The sequence below is a fragment of the Parambassis ranga genome, chromosome 12 (genome assembly GCF_900634625.1).
Source record: "Parambassis ranga chromosome 12, fParRan2.1, whole genome shotgun sequence".
In the NCBI taxonomy this organism is placed as follows: Eukaryota; Metazoa; Chordata; class Actinopteri; family Ambassidae; genus Parambassis; species Parambassis ranga.
Genome location: NC_041032.1, coordinates 15018688 through 15035751, shown reverse-complemented (window position 1 = coordinate 15035751; position 17064 = coordinate 15018688). Strand labels below are relative to the sequence as shown.

General features: G+C 46.5%; 2 protein-coding genes across 5 annotated transcripts; one reads left to right on the top strand and one right to left on the bottom strand.

Moving 5' to 3' along the window:
• Window positions 1–59: 59 nt before the first annotated feature.
• dmgdh (dimethylglycine dehydrogenase) lies at window positions 60–13470 on the bottom strand. Of its 4 annotated transcripts, XM_028417329.1 has the most exons (17): window positions 13329–13470; window positions 12801–12966; window positions 10471–10639; window positions 9554–9652; window positions 9299–9463; window positions 8974–9178; window positions 5100–5348; window positions 4820–5018; window positions 4551–4720; window positions 4320–4473; window positions 3213–3378; window positions 3006–3136; window positions 1492–1709; window positions 1211–1368; window positions 1023–1082; window positions 812–946; window positions 60–727 (listed from the first exon to the last, which is right to left on the bottom strand). In XM_028417329.1, the coding sequence occupies exons 3-17, from the start codon at window positions 10528–10530 to the stop codon at window positions 515–517; spliced, it is 2382 nt and encodes a 793-aa protein (XP_028273130.1). In that variant the 5' UTR covers window positions 10531–10639; window positions 12801–12966; window positions 13329–13470; the 3' UTR covers window positions 60–514. The 4 variants fall into 4 exon arrangements, with proteins under 4 accessions (XP_028273130.1, XP_028273129.1, XP_028273131.1 ...); XM_028417328.1 differs by lacking the exons at window positions 12801–12966; window positions 13329–13470 and adding an exon at window positions 10860–11130; XM_028417330.1 differs by lacking the exons at window positions 12801–12966; window positions 13329–13470 and adding an exon at window positions 10735–10833.
• bhmt (betaine-homocysteine methyltransferase) lies at window positions 13438–16535 on the top strand. Its single transcript, XM_028417334.1, has 8 exons — window positions 13438–13594; window positions 13690–13822; window positions 13905–14017; window positions 14178–14369; window positions 14849–14996; window positions 15489–15671; window positions 15744–15972; window positions 16047–16535. The coding sequence occupies exons 1-8, from the start codon at window positions 13466–13468 to the stop codon at window positions 16225–16227; spliced, it is 1308 nt and encodes a 435-aa protein (XP_028273135.1). The 5' UTR covers window positions 13438–13465; the 3' UTR covers window positions 16228–16535.
• The last annotated feature ends 529 nt before the right edge of the window (window positions 16536–17064 follow it).

The following is a 17064-nucleotide window of genomic DNA, read 5'->3' as shown; positions in this document are numbered from 1 at the left end:
AATGTTTTTTTTAAATGTTAAATGTAAACATGTTTAAGCCTTTGTCACATTTTTACAGGTTTAGATAGGCCAGTGAGTGAAACACTTTAATTAACAAGAATTGAAATAATAATTACATTAGTAACAAAAACAGATTTACAAAAACCTCTTTGTACAAATATTCAGTTTCTTTTGGTTTTTGGTATTTATAAACAGTCACAGTTTAACAGTCTCCCTTTTAAGACTCTTAAAAACGCAGCAGCAACATTTTTTTGTTATTTTCTAATAAATGTTATTTAGCTGTTCTTCAGTTGACTTGTGTAAACCTTCAACATCCATTTATGGAATAAAAAGTAAATTACTTCTAACACTGTGAGACACTGAGGTGAAGGGACGTCACATGACAGCTGCAGGTGCTTAGAAACATTCATAAGACGACACCTGTGCTCTCTCTGTGCTCCCTCTCTCAGCTTGTGGACCACACATAGATTCCCTCCTCTGTATTTCACGGTAGGATTGTTCCTCGGGGGCTGATTTATGCTTTGCTCTTTGCTTTCTTCTGCAGCCGGGTCCGTGTGGGCTCGGTGAGGACTATGGGCTCCTGGATGACCATGGCGGGGTACTTCCTCCCCATCAGTTCCACCTCCACCTTCTGGCCCACAGAGCACAGCTCCAGAGGCAGGTAGGCGAACGCCAGGCTCTGCTGGCTGCTGTAGCTGTAGGCGCCGGACGTCGTGTTGCCGACGACCTGAGAGAGAAAACAAGGAAGTAAAAGAAAAAAAAAACTGCCTTAAAACAGGATGTGACATCACAGCTTTCAGGCGATGCTGACCTTGCTGTTGTGCCACACGGTCTCGTTGCCTTCAGGGTCGATATCGTCTGTATCCACGGAGATGTAGGACAGCTTCCTCTTCAGGCCTTTGGACTTGATCTCCTGCAGAGCTGCTTTGCCGATGAAGTCCGCAGGCTGGACGATGTGGACACAAACAGAGCGTTGAGGACACAAGTACAAAAAAAAAACATCACAGAAGCTTGAAGTTTACCTTGTTGAGTTTAATGAAGTAATCCAGTCCAGCCTCCAGAGGATTAGTGTCACAGTTCATCTGCAAAGTCATAAAACAACACACAGGCAGGCAACATTAAGTCACATGTTGTTAAGGCACAACAGAAGGATCAAACAGAAGACTGTGTGTGTGTGTGTGTGTGTGTGTGTGTGTGTGTGTGTGTGTACCTCTGCTCCCCAGCCTCTGAAGCCTTTCTCCAGTCTGAGGGAGGACATGGCGTAGGTGCCGAAATTGTCGATGCCTTCATCTTTTCCTGCTTCCATCATGGCCTGGTACACAGTGGCCATGTTCTTCTGGTCAATGTACAGCTCCCAGCCGAGTTCACCTACACACACACACAATATCACCTTACAGCGCTCAGCTCATGGCCATGGTCTGTGCTTATTTTCAGTATTAAATATCCTCTGACAGAATATTTGCACGTCCTGTGATTCGAGTTTTCTCTTACCGGTGTATGAGATCCTGATGGCTCGGACAGGAATGCCGGCGAGCGTTATGGACTTGCAGTGGAGGAATTTAAACCCAGCGTCGCTCATGTCCTCGTCTGTCAGTTTCTGCAGAACCTTGCGGGAGTTCGGTCCTGCGATGCCGAGCACGCCCATGTCTTCTGTTACGTTGCTGATGTCAACATCGTACCCGCCGTCTGCAGCTTCAGTTTCAATCCACCTAAGTACAGAGACGTTCCATCATTCTATAACAAATGTTTACCAGCTATGACCCCAGAATGGCCACTAGAGGTCGCTGCGGATGGTTTAAATCTCCCTCTCCTCTTTCAGAGAGGAGATGAAGATGAATGTTTTAATATGCTGCGTCCTGATTGGAGCAAACAGAGGGGCGTCGTGTTAACAGCTGCTGAATGGTTTCAGGTTTCTGCCGTATAAAACGGACTGTGAGAGAAAGTGTTCCTCTGCACAGCTTTAGACTGAACTCTGACCTGAGTGTGTGAGACGGAGAACCGACCGCTGTTTGTGCTTCTCGGTTCACATTATGAGCTGAATATTGTTATTATGTGTGTGCAGGATAATGAAAGGCTGCATCCCCACCGCAGGAACTCCACACAGGAACTACCCTGCATCGACTGTGGTCTGCTGGGCTCATGATGTAATAAATCATCATCTGCAGCATAATAAGCCAACAATAACTGCCTGTTTCTCACCTAAAAACCAGCAATGAAAGAACTCCTACAGGAACACCTGTAATATCGGGCTGGGGTCAGAGTTAGTTCCTGCAGTGGGAAAATGCCTGTTGTCTTTACATGTATATGTAGGTGCTAGGGATGTCCCGATCAGGTTGTTTTGCCCTCGAGTCCGAGTCTGAGTCATTTGATTTCACACACGCAGCACATCAAGGTCTCGAACCCAGGACCTGTCGCACCAAAAGCAACTGTCATACCCCTGCGCTACAAGACACAGAGCCACCCTGCACAGAAAGCGTTAACTTTGACAGCCCTAATAAATATATATCCGAGTCCTGATCAGGAGGTAATGTCCGATTCCGATCGAGTCTAAAATCACGTAATCGGGCCCGATTTCCGATCGCGTGATTGGATCGGGACATTCCTAGTAGGTACCACAGGGTACCAGAGTAGCACATTTAGACCAGAGGAACTACCAGACCATTTCAGGGCACCATATGGGCTAGAACTTCATCCATACAAGCTCTTTCAGCATATCTTTGTGGAAGTAACAAGGTATAAAAACTAGAACACTGTGGGGCCGGATTGACACCGATTAGCTAACTCTAAGGTAAACAAAAGCAGGCAATACAGGGCCACAGACGGAGCAGTGAGATATTGATTTGAATGGAGTTTTTGTGCCCTGTAAATTGCACTCTCTCTGCTGAAGGAATCATTAAAAGAGGATCCAGAGTCCAGAAAAGCTACTGAGCCAGGATTCTCAAAGTTATGTAACAACAACCAAGCCAGGTTTTCACTGCTGGACGGACGTTTCTGAGGCGTTTTACCTGAGATCGTGCAGCTCTGACCCCGAGCCCGTGATGAGCAGGAACTCTCCCGGTGACAGCTGTGTGATGGTGACCTCAGCATACACTCTCCCAGCAGGCGTCAACATGTGGCTGATGTTAGTGTGTCCCACCTGAAAACACACACGCACACATACGCAGGCGTGTTGTCAGCACCGCATGTGTGTGTGTAGCAGATGTGGGCTCTACCTTTGGCATCGTGTTGGCGAAGAGGCGATCCAGCAGCTTGTGCGAGTCCCTCCCCTTCACGATGAACTTGCCAAAAGGCGTCAGGTCGATCACGCCCACCTTCTCCATCACCAGCCTGCACTCTCTGCCTACCGGCCCGAACCAGTTGGTGCGACGGAAACTGGGCCTGAGCGCAGAACCAAAATCAATGACTTCTTTATTTCTGGGGCCACTTATTACTTTAACAAGCAGCAACTTATTCCACAGGCCTTTTATTGGGGTTCTGGGGAAAACAGCTGCATTAGTGTAATGAATGGACATTGTTCTCTTGTCGAATGAAGCAGCTTGTTAACACACATTTGTGTGCCTGATGGTCACCAAAAACTGAACAATGGATCCATATATCTCCAAACACCAACTTCTCACAGCTAATGATCAAAAATGTCCAAGCTAGCGAATTGTTGTCCTGCTAAATGTAGCTGCTAGCTGTGTAAATATCTGTTTTTTTAGAAATAAAAACGTAGCCTCTATTGACTACATTACGTTCCAAGTGTTTCATAGCATTAGCATAATGCATCATATTGTACTGTATCCAACATTAGCATGCTAACATGGTCAAGTAACGGTAACATGGTGGTGTTTTGGTTTATCTTGTTAGCATGCTACTGCAGATTTGTGTATGAATAAATACCAAAGAAGGAGTCGAAGCCACGGCGGGTGGGCAGATTTGTGTAGCCCTGATGATGGCGCTACAGGTGAGTGAGGCTGTGGTCCTACATGTGTTACTGTGCTACATGTGTTCACTGTGGATCTAAATGCTTCTCTTTGCTGTGAGCTCGTCTCTGCGCTGGCTGAGAGGGAGGAGAGAGAGCCGGGACAGAACATTGTGTCCATAAACATTTGTTCCTGTGGTCCTTCCTGCACACAAAGATGCTGCATGTATGTGAACGCTTATAAATCACAACTATAATCTAATCGAGCTTACAGGGTGGTTAAAAAAAAACAGGCAGGAATGTGCGATTGTTGCTAATTAGAAGGCTGCAGCTCCAGTTGGTAATTACATTTTTGTGTATCCCTGGCTGCTCTTGGTCGAGTCCAGCATAGCTGTGGTACTGCAGAGAGGCTTACTTGTATCCAGTTTCATCTCCAGGTTTGTAGAACCAGTGAGGTTGTTCCCAGCCTGCATGGAAGCCCATAGACGCTTTGTCCTTCAGCAGCTCGTACACGCCGCTCGTTCGGCAAGTTGGCCGGCCGGCAAATCGCTCCTCCTTCGGGTAACCGACTTAAGAAACCAAAAGGAGTTTCAGTGACAGCACACACAGAATGCTTTACGTAGGTGTGTTGTTGTGTTCTTCTTACCCACATTGTTGAAGCCATAGGATTCCCGAGCTTTGGCGCACATGAAGGGCACATTAGTCCACTTGCCGTAGCGGTTGGGGTCACATTCGATCAGGTCGTAAGGCGGCTCCCCATTCCTGATCCAGTCACTCAGGAACTTGCCAATCCCACCGGCATGGATGACGCCGTACCTTAACACACAAAGCCCAAGGTGTGTATGCTGCACTTCCTCGATTTGCCACTTGGGGCAGGCTGGAAAACGTGAGTCAAAGAACTTGCGGTCCACTCACCCGAAGCCGATGGCGGTCCAGTAGTTGTGAGCTCCTTGGTGTGGCCCGACCATGGGCAGCAGGTCAGGGGTGTATGTGATTGGTCCAGACACGATGTTAATGATGTCAGCTGTCTTCAGCACGGGGACCATCTCCATGGCCATCTCCACATGTTCCATAATCCTGTCCAGGTCCGACTCGAAGAGCTCCTTCCCAAACCCTGCAGCAACCAGACAGACATGAACATGAATCCTGCAAGAAGAGACAGACAGAGCAGGAAGGAGACAGGAACACGGCAGACCTGGAGGGACTCCGTCTCTGACCCAGGAGTCCTGCAGCACCATCTTCTCCATCTTTTCATAGGGGCCGAACAGCAGGCCGTCCCTCTCCTGTCGCAGGTAGTAAGAGCCCTCCAGGTCCCTGATGACGGCCAGCTCCTTCTTCAGAGCTTTCACCTCGGGCACCGTCGCTGTCACCACATACTGGTGGTGCACGGGGATGGTGGGGTGCTCGAAGCCAATCATATTACCCAGCTCCCGGGCCCAGAAACCTGAAAATCCAGACAAAGAGGGTATCACGTCACCTGATCAGGTGGAAACAGACAGGATGGGACTGGTTCTCCGTCTGGGTTTCAACAAAACTGACTTTAAAACTTTTGTTTCACTGAATTCTGACTTGAGAATTCAGTTTTCTTTAAAATCAATCTTTCATTTCACTCTAACTTCTGACCCTCTGACTTTTTCTTTTTAACTCAGAACCACCCCCTTCTCTCTTTTTTTTGTATGACTCAATGGAAAATTGGAAAATTGGCTGCAGAATGTCCAAAGGGTGCTCTCCAGTGCCTCCATGTTTTATTGGAGCCATTCAGTGCAGTTTATCTCTCCTGGTGGACACACAAAAGCTGCTGAAAGAATCAGATTGTAAGTAAGAAGCAACGCCTCCTGCAACACGCACCCACACATGCACCTTCCTTCACATCTCAGATCAAACCATGCAAACAATCAGAAAGACACACACACACAAACACGCTGCAAGACGGTCTGACATACACTGTGGTTAATGAAATGATGTGATGTCATAAGGAACTCTTTAAGAGCCACAAGGACTTTACTGTGCCAGAAAAAAAGCAAGCGGGAGCTGGAAGCTGCACCCAAATGTAAGGTTTAAATCTGTTTTCACCACACTGGTTACTTAACATCCACCTAAACATATCCGACACAACCTCAGAGTCTGTCGTCTGCAATGTGTGTGATGTAACAGCTACACAAAGAGACACGAGGTCTTATGTTGTTGCAACACATAGGTAAAATCCTGGAGTATGACCAGGCCCATGAAACGAATACACCAAAACTCCACCGCTGTGACCCGGAGTGTGAGGCCGGAGCCAGCTGGGGCACCAAGACCTGTTGATCTCTGCGGCTATCTTTAGCCCGGTGATGCAAGCGTGCTAATAACTGCTCTCTGCAGCGTTTTAGCCTCATTTAGGCTCAATTTTCACTGCAGTGTATAAAGTCTCAAGATGACTAAAGATCGGTAGAAGTAGAGAGAACACAAACATGTTTCTGTGGAGTTATAATGCTTATTTGAACCTATACAAACACAACTACCCATAAACAGGCAGGAGAATCATGTCTGTCTGCACAAACAGACACCTCAGTCCATTCACATGGAGCATTTAATCAGTCACACAGTGAGTGTAACTTGAACTTCAAATGAAGAATCTAACTTTTTTCTGTTAAAGATAAAAGGTGGATTTCGTCAATCGTCTCATGGCCTGCTGTTAAGATCCGCTGGGTTTTTATGTAAGAGCTGGCTGCAGCCTGTTTACCACATGCACTCATACACAGGGTCGATTCATGTTGATGAATGGAGCCAAGCGAGCTCACCAACCTTTGAAACAAGCCCTGCTCTGTGCACAGATCACACCATTTCTCTGTTTAAAATAATCAGGGCAATTTGTTTTCCAAAGGTCGCGGGCTAAATCAGGAACAACACTTATGATAATCAGAGGTTTTTTTCTGCAGTTAAGTGAGGGAATGTGGAAAAGAACGCTGGACAAAGACAGGAATAAGAAGAGGCTCTGTGGAGGCATCGCTGGAGAACAGGAGGAGGGAGGAAACTTAACTTGGTGTTATGCAAACTCAACAAAAAGGCTGCTTGTGGGTTTCAGTACAATGCAGCAGCTGCAGGTTCGGCTGCCTTCTGCCTTCCCAATGTGACATCTGTTATCAATCTTTAAACCACAAGGGAGTCACAGGGATCAGGAGGCAGAGCTCACTGTGAGATAAGGATGTGTGCAAACAACCCACACAGGTGTGAAACGTGAACTGAAAGTATCACAGCGGAGCTGCACTGAAAACAAGCATCAGCAACAAAAAAAAAACGCTCTGCCAGGAGGTGTGAACATGCTGCTGCCTCAAGATTGGAGGAAATCTGAACTGCTGGCCTGTTCGGACTGGTTGTCACACATAAGACGGGTCAGCAAGGCTGCGGCGCAACTTCTCACCAGAGTGAATGAAAGCAGCTGTGCGACATTTTAAGAGGCAGAACGTTTGTGTGTGTCTTCACAATTAAAGCCATGCTTATCCTGTTTGTATGAAAATGTTGACGACTAATGAAAAATATCACTGACCCACATATATACATGTTACACAACATCTTCCACGGAGAGCAGAAGCAGATTCCTGAACTGTTGCCAGACAAACAAGCAGCAGCGGTCGGATGGAAGGAGTCGCTGCCAACAAAATCCCCCCAGAACTGGTACGACCCAGCTGGAGCCACAACGCTGTGCAAGCAGCGGTCTGCGAGGGCGAAGGTCTAGCCGAGCGTCCACAGATAACTCGTTTTATTGTCTGCACTCTAACGGAGAATCGAAATCACCGGAAAGAATTTGGATTTTCTGACAGACCGGCTGAGTTCAGGAAAAAGTGGATTTTTCTACAAAGTGACCATACATACCATACATACAATAACTAGAATAAAAATATTTTGAATTACTGCATGCTGACCTGCAGTCCGGCCCCTGAACTCTCCTGTGCTCATTGACTTCACCAGGCTCTGCTGCTCATCTTTGCTTTGATTACTATCTCTTACTATTACTACTTATGGACTGACGATATATATAGATATCCATTACAATATAATCACGGTTTCATCTTGCTTGTCATGTTTGCTCTGTACTGTATCATGTTTGCTGCATGTTTGCTCCTCTCTCTCTCTCTCTCTCTCTCTCTCTCCTTCATCCTCTCTGTCCTGTCTCCCTCTTCTTCTCCTCCTCTACCCGGCCGACTGGCAGCAGGAAGGTTCTTCCTTAAGAGACGGGTCCTGCTCAAGGTTTCTTCCTCTTAAAGGGAGTTTTTCCTTGCCACAGTGCTCTTAAGGGGGTTCAGGCTCTGGGTCTCATGCTCTGGGTTTCTGTGAAACGCTTTGAGACTATTTCTGATATGAATAAAACTGAACTGAACTGAACTGAATTAGAATTTTGAGGTGCAGGGGTCAGCACTGTCACCTCACAGAAAGGAGGTTCCTGGAAAATGACTATGAACGTGCTGCGCAATTACAGCACCAGGACACAGGTAGGCAGTGTTTTGCACACTTTACACAACGCTGGCTGAAAGACAGCAAACAAATGCTGAATAAAACGTTGCTGAAATTACTGCAAAGCAGAAGAGAAAGGTGTCAGAGGAAAAGTTGTGCACGACCACTTCACTGAGCCATAAGAGAGTAGATGCATTTCAAATATCTGAATGTTAGGAGGCACATTTGATATCCTCCACTATGGTTTGGAAATCTGAGTAAGAAAAGGAAAGAACAGGGTCGCAAATACAAACCCTGGAAATGAGATTCCTCCATGAGGGGGGGTCGGGTTCTGAGATCAGGTGAGGCTAAGAGCTGCCGCACCTCCACACTGAGAGGAGTCAGGAGAGAGGGGATGAACCCAGCATGCCTCCCTTCAGCCAGCTGGATGAAGGCCCTGAGGTTGACCCAGGGGACTATCTATCATGGCTGAGGATCCCCTCCATGAGGAGGTGGCGACAGGAAGGACAGGGCATCTCTGCTCCCTCAGTTTAGGAACAGGATGTTTTGTTGTTGTAGAATTTAGCAGCCGTGCTACTTAGCGGTCGGCTGTCTGCACATCAGCATGTGAATGTGGATCCAGAGTAGGAAGAACAAACCTGCTGTGTTGACAATGCGATTTGCACGGATTGTTCCATGAGGAGTCTGGACGTCCCACTTTCCCTCAGACGTCTGGCTCAGCCCGGTGACCGGAGCTGGATTGTAGATCTGTGCACCGTACATACGAGCTCCCGCAGCCAGAGCCATGGTCAGAGAGTATGGGTCGATGTGGCCGTCTCCGGGTGTGTACAGGCCGGCCAAAACCTGAGGACAGAACCACATTCAGGAACACTTTACCCACCTCATCCTATTCTAGTCTGAGATGATGGAGACTCAGCACAGATGAGTGCAGGGTCACATGATCCTGCAGGGTTTCAAACCGACCTTGTCCATGTTAAGCAGAGGGAAAAGCTCCTGGACTTTCTCCGGTTTGATGAGGTACTGCTGCGTCACGTGCCAGTGTGTGCGGGTCATCTGGTACTTCATCTCATCCACTCGAGCTGCTGTCGAAGCGATACGGACGCTGCCGGGCTGGTGAAAGCCCACCGCCTGCTCATATGAAAGACACATATTAAAAAGAAAAATGTACACAGACACTTTGATTCTTCAAACATCGCAGAGATGAGCAGTGGTCTGTACCTGTCCCGTTTCAGCCTCCAGGATCTCGTATAGTTTGATGCTGTCATAGTGGACTTTCTTCAGGTTGATGCCGGGATGGTAATATGTGGTCAAACCCGCCTGCAAACAGAAAAAAAATTGATTGAAACAACTAGAAGAGTCAAAAAGTGCAGTTCCTCAAGTGCCCACTAGAGGCTGGCTCCAAACAAGAGTCCTCCATGTCCAACTTTACAAAAGGATGGTAGAAAACTACATTTATGAAGACTCACATTATCACCAGCTAGTTAGCAGCTAAGTGAAGAGTGCAAACAGCTGAAGAGTGTTTTCACCCAGTGCATGCTGGGAAAGGCTCCAGCACCCGACACGATGTGAGTACCCCCCCCCCCCCCTCTCTGACATGACAGCCATGTATAAATAGCATGAGAGTGTTGAGTTGGTAAATGAATGAGGGAGAGTGTAGAATCTAAAGTGGGTCAGGACCTCAAACCCCCCAAAATTTACAACCTGACAGCTGCAGGACTCAAACTGAAGAAGCTGTAAACACCTTCAGCAAATGAGACTGTCGAGGAAGAATACCTCCGTACTCCATGCTTTGGATGTAGTAATCTAGAAAAGAGATTTGAATCCATGCCTCACAACAACTTAGCAGAGATACTGAGGAGAAAGTTAAAGACTAAAATAAGATTAAAGCAGCCAAGGGGGCTAGAAAATGCAGTTCCTTGAGTGGCCACTAGAAGCTGGCTCCAAAGAGTGAGTCCTCCGCACCTCTTTGCCCATATCTGGATTAACTGTGTGTCAGTGGGAGTCAGTATCCACACTGATTCATCCATCTTTGTCAACAGCTGCTGAAGTTTTTATGGTCACAAAACGGATAAATATGCTAATATATTCATATATTGCAAGTTATTGGAGGTCTGTTTCCAAACACTTGGACGTACAGCGTGCCAGGTGGATCCAGCCGTCAGCTCGGACTTCTCTAGCAGCACCACGTCCTTCATGCCGGCTTTGGCCAGGTGATAGGCCAGGCTGACCCCCACGCAGCCGCCGCCGATGATGACCGTCTCCGCTGTGTCCTTCAACCGCTTCCCGAGCACCGAGGAGGCATTTCTGAAAGAAGAGGAGGAGGAGGAGGAAGGTGAGTGATTACAGCTGCAGGGAACAAGTGCACTTATGAAGACCTGCTCGCTAATGTTGCCATATACCTGCACCTGGAGCTGACATGCGTGTTTGGTGTTTGGTGCGTCTTTACGCACAGATTTGAATAACTCAAAGGTGATTACTGAGAGTTAAATGTCATTTTTCTTATAAACAGAAAGAATCCTCTCACCCCTGCTCTGCCTGTCTTCTACTACTCGTGCAACAAATGGTCCTCAAGGTAAGCCGAGCCAGCCCGCGGCCCGCGGACAGGTCTCTCCGCAGCTCTGTGCGGACCACGTTCAGTATCCGAGACATGACTGAGAGATTTATAATAAAACTAAAACTACAGAAGCGCTTCAAAGCTGAGCAGCGCCCCTCTCTGTCTGTCGCTGGACCCCTGGACTGCTGCGCGTACTTACAAATATCCCTCCTCTGCACCGACAGGCGCTTTGGCACGAAACTTTACCCGGATCAGCCCTCGGTCAACTTTAACTCTTTGTGTGCCGGGGCGTCCTTCTCCCCTCTCAGAGCATTTATTGATTGATCTATCTAACGTAAACAACACAGACTGTAGTCCTGATGATCATCCATTCAGTGCACACTTTGATCATCTTAGATGAGGCTGTTTTTTTCTTGATCACTTTAAACCCATAAAGATTGATCACTTTGCTTTAAAAACATCAGTCCACACATGCACCCATGAAAGAAACATGTTTTTTTTTTTAAAAAAAACTTCAATTAAATCATTAAATTTCATGACTGATTTTACATTTGTAATTTGTCAGACTGTCTGTATGCATATCTATCATTGCAACACAGGATACATACGTCATGGAGCTACAGGAAGTCAGTCAGCTCAGAAACAAGATGGCGGAGCTCTTTATGGGCCCAGATGTAGCAAACCACCGGTCTAATGAGTGTGAAGTGTGTCCTGCTCTGTTGTTATAAACTGTTAGCAGCTTTTCGGCTAATTTAGCATGGTAAATTAGTGCCAGTTAGCTCACCAATGGGAGACATTTTACCTGATTAGCTGTTTAGCTTAGCAACTGATGAGAAGAAATCATACTCATTATTCATCTTCAGCTGAATATTTAAGTTAAAAAAAACCCATCATGGCCGCCTGGAATGTTATTAAACTCTCTTTATTAAGCTCTTCCTGTTTCCTATCATACATACTACTGCCCCCTACTGGTCTGGAGGGTCATTTCTCCTCACACAGCTGCTCAATGTACACACTATTTATGATACTGATGATGATATATTTGAGGTGAGCTCTCTGCTGCCCTCTAAAGGCCGGGGAAAACATCGCTGGTGCTTTGTGATGTTTGTTGTGTAAAATGTAAACATCAGTCAACAGAACTGACCTAGCTGATTCTGAATGATTATCTCTAAACGGTCCTTTTTACAGCAGCGCAGCCTTTAACCCAGCTGGAACAGCTGCAGCAGGTTTGAACTGGACATTCACTGATAACAGGTTTATATAAACACCCAAACACACTACTGAACTAATCTGTGTGGTGTCAGAGAAAAAAAAGTCTAATTTGTCAGATCATCTGACCACACAAATGCCAGCTTTATTTAGTGACACCAGAGCAGAAGTGGATTAAATTGGATTTTTTTATAGATCATATTTAGCCACAGTGTCTCTGTGATGACTTTATTGAATTAAGGTGGTCAGACTGAAAGGAATAAAAACACCCATAAAGTTAATGAGTCCAGAATACCAGCTGTGTTCTAGAAATAACTCAACAAGTTCCACAGTAACATCAAGTGTGTGAGCTGCACCTCGAGTGAGAACACAACAAGTTGGACTTTAACATTACAAACACAAAAGTGCTGATTTCTGCTGTACAGTTGATATTAACATGTAGGAGTGACTCACTTTTGGAGCCAGCCCCCAAGTGGCCATTTGAGGAACTAATTTTAGCCACCTGTTCAGGTAGCTTTCACTTCATAGCCTAACCATCCATTAGCTGTCTTTAAATGGCAGTGAGTATGTTGATATAAGCAGCACACCTGCAGGTTTTTGAAGCTCTATATGAGGCTTTTTAAAAAGAATTTATGAACACACAGTGTCTGTCTGTGACACTTTTTCTAAAACCATAGATGCTACAAATACCGTCTAACATACCAGCAGTTGCCAGGACTCGGTCTGTTGTGTTCAGTCTTTGGCAGAGGAGGGCATCGCCATGGCAACCAGGGCTGAACCTTTTGCAGATTCCTGTAGTGGTGGATGGTTAATCAGGAGCACAAGGTGGTGCCCACTGTCAGGAGGGGATGGGTCGGCATACTGTGATCTAGTCAAAAAAGGGAAATAAAAGTATAAAATGATCAGTATTGCATACTGTATTTTACATTATTAGATATTTAAAAAGCTGGAAACTAGTAGAAAAGAAGAAGAAGACAACTCAAAAACATCTTTAAACACTCTGATGCTGCATTCAGGGTCCTTCAAATGTCTTGGACTATATCTCTCCCTGCAGGGTTAAATTTTCATCTATTCATTTAGTTAAAAAAGGCAGTTAAACCGGATCATCCTCTGTCTGCATGAGCCAGCTTTCCCTCTAACATCTCCCCTGGTTTCACCCACCACATTTATTCCATCAATATTAAATTAAAAAAAAATGTCTCGATGCTCAAATCAAAAGAAAATGCGCACTGAATTATCTGAACAATAGGCGGCCTTGTGCAAACTTTGCGGTCCCTGGATGGAAGAAAGATGAGCTCTGCAAGAAACAGGCGGACCTCGGAGTGACATCAGGGGCAACCACACCCCTCTCGGATTATAAATGCAGCATGGATGTCTTCACAAAGTCCTTTCCGAACTCAGAAGGACCCTGTATAAGGAGAGCGTGGCCGCCCGCTGCTGCTGCACCACCACCAAGAAACAAGACAAGAATCATGGCACCAGCTGGAACGAAGAAGGTAATCACGTCAACAATTAACGCGCATATTTGCACATCTTTAAACGTGTTCAGGTAAATTTCAGGTAAAGTTGCGCGCACTTCTTCTTTACTCAGGGTATTTTGGAGCGTCTGGATGCTGGAGAGGTCGTTATCGGGGACGGAGGATTTGTCTTCGCTCTTGAGAAGAGAGGCTATGTGAAGGCAGGGCCGTGGACACCTGAGGCAGCCGCCGAGCACCCTGAAGCTGGTAATATTCTCCTCTTGATGTTTCTCTCCTAACATGCACCCCATGAGCCTCGAGTTTCAGCGGCTGAATCTTGTCGTTGCAGTGCGGCAGCTGCACCGGGAGTTCCTGAGGGCTGGCTCCAATGTCATGCAGACGTTCACTTTCTACGCAAGTGATGACAAACTGGAGAACAGGGGCCACACTCAGCGCTTCACTGTGAGTAGCTGCAGCTGCTCTGAGGTCTCATCCTGAGGCATGCAGAGGGGCTGGCAGCCTGGCAGAACAGTGGGCACTAAGCCAGCAACCCAGCATGGACTCAGGACTCTGCTGACACCAGGGTATAAGAGTATATATATTTTTCTTGTTTGAATTACAGGGGCAGCAGATAAACGAAGCAGCTTGTGACCTGGCCAGGGAGGTGGCGGACGAAGGTGACGCTCTGGTGGCAGGAGGAGTTTCTCAGACCCCCTCTTACCTCAGCTGCAAGAGTGAGGATGAAGTCAAGGCCATCTTCAAGAAGCAGATGGACGTCTTTGTCCAGAAAAACGTGGACTTCTTGATTGCAGAGGTAAGAAACGGACAGGATGGAAAGATGCACACCTCTGGGCAGGAGGGAGGTGTTACTGTACACTTGATCACATGTCAGTGCTCATCTGAGGAAGCTGTAGGAGTCATGTTACAGTTGTGTCCTGTGGTGAGGAGCAGCAAGAGGATTTAATGCTCAGGAAAAGACACACTTTAATTCTTAAATTACTTAGATTACTCTTAAAATTGCTCAGATGGTAGGAAGGATGGGGAGTAAAAAAGATGCCAGTTGTAGATGGACCGCCATAATTATTCCACCTGTATCTTCCTGTTAAAGTTCTGGAGGCTGAACCAATGCATGTTAAAGTGCAGACTCAACCGATATATGAAAGGCTGCTGCCAATATTTGCAAATTGATTAGACTGATTCACATTTGTAGCTCAAACATCTCATCTCCACCTGCTGAATGTTACTCGGTGCTGAGGAGCCACATGCTAACTGAGCTCTGTCCTTTCTCTGCAGTACTTCGAGCACGTGGAAGAGGCTGAGTGGGCAGTCCAGGTTCTGAAGACCACTGGCAAGCCTGTGGCTGCCACTCTGTGTATTGGACCTAAAGGAGACCTGAATGGAGTCAGCCCCGGAGACTGTGCTGTTAAACTCGTCAAAGCCGGTACGACAAACGCACACTGTTCATCACATCGTCGTGTTGATTTAAGCTAAAGGCAGATGCTAATCTTATAATTATCTGAAACCGGCACACCTGGATTGAGTATAAAAAGTTAATTTCCCATGATGCCAAACAAAGTGTCAGAGTTAGAGAGAATTCATGCATCTCCAGGAAGTTTGGAAACTCCTGTAACTTATTGGATGAATTCATGTATCTAACCATCTGTCAGCCTCTGTGCGCCATTTTCTGGTCAAATCAAACCTGAGAAACACAGATCTGAAATTATGCAGCCATGATCCAGAAAGTGCTTTGACACAGAAGATGAATATTATATTATGAAAACAAATATTTACTTTAATATCCCGTAAAAGAGGTGACGGATGCAGCCTTTCCAAACATCCATGTAAATTGGATATGTGGTGCCCTCTAGTGGTGGATTCAGTGATGACACTGTTTCAGACAGCAATGCTGACTTCATTGTTCCTCGTTTTATAGGAGCTCAGATTGTGGGCATTAACTGCCACTTTGACCCGGAGACATGTGTGAAGACTGTGAAGATGATGAAGGAGGGAGTGGAGAAGGCCGGGCTGAAGGCTCACTACATGACCCAGCCACTGGCCTACCACACCCCCGACTGCAACCGGCAGGGATTCATCGACCTGCCGGAGTTCCCCTTCGGTGTGTATTCATGCCTTAAAAACTGCAATTCTCCGTCGAGGAAACCCTCATGCTCAGTGTTTCCTGATACAGGTCTGGAGCCGAGGATCCTGACCAGATGGGACATGCAGAAATACGCCCGGGAGGCGTACAACGCCGGCATTCGTTACATCGGCGGCTGCTGTGGATTTGAGCCATATCACATCCGCGCCGTGGCTGAGGAGCTGCAGGCTGACCGCGGTTTCCTGCCTGCTGGCTCTGAGAAGCACGGCCTCTGGGGCAGCGGCCTGGAGATGCACACAAAGCCTTGGGTCAGAGCTAGGTGGGTTGTTTCTCACACTTCCTCCCAAAAAACCTTAAATTTGGTTAAATTAATAAACCTATTCCTCTCTGTAGGGCCCGTCGTGACTACTGGGAGAAGCTGAAGCCCGCCTCCGGCCGCCCCTACTGCCCCTCCCTGTCCACCCCTGATGGCTGGGGTGTCACCAAAGGCCACGCTGAATTGGTCCAGCAGAAGGAGGCCACATCCAAGGAGGAGCTGAAAGCTCTCTTCGACAAAGCCAGCCACACCCACTGAGCTCCCCTCCGAGGCCGAAGGGGGGACGCCGTGTGAGAAGGCACACATTCCCTTAAAGTTTACGTACCAAAGAGCAACAATAAAACCAATATGCTGAACTTCCTACACTCTTTAGGACCATTTTTACTCTGTGTGGTAGACTGGTATCATTTTCTGAACTCTTAAATTGGCTTTCTAGTAGGATTACTGTGACTGCTAAGCTGAAAGAAGAAGAAGCTGTGAATGCACCCAAGAAACGCTGAAACACTCCTAAAAGTGCCTGAATCTGTGTGTAGCAATAAATACTCGACTAAAACCTGTTCTGAAAATCAGAATGTGTGACTGTCATTTCAATGCAGACAATTAAATTCTACATCTGCACACACTACACTTTGTTTATGCAGTCAACAGCTTAGAGATATACTTTGTTGGCCCCATGTTTAATATAATCCTTAAAACTTAAACAGGGGACAGAAATGTAAAAGTCAGAAAACAGAATGCTCAAAATGTGAATTGTTAAGTCAGTTGTCCTGTGGCATGTTGGGCATGGTTATTTCCAGACTGCAAAACAATCAGTACTTGTGTGTGTTTCTAACCATGGAGGCCCAAAGGGAGTTTTGATTTCCTGTTTTTTTTTATCCAGCTGAAGGGTTGTTGTTGCACATAATTACAGAATTTTAGGATGTGTTTTGCTCCTCTGGCATGGAGGAGTAAAAATAGCACATGACCTTTACCCACTGAACTATATTTTTTTTTTCAACATGCTTTCATGTGACTGACCACCAGAGGTCACAATCCCAAAAGCAGGAAGCATTGTCAGGTTTGGGGCTTTTGCAAATTTAAAATTAACTGAGGGTT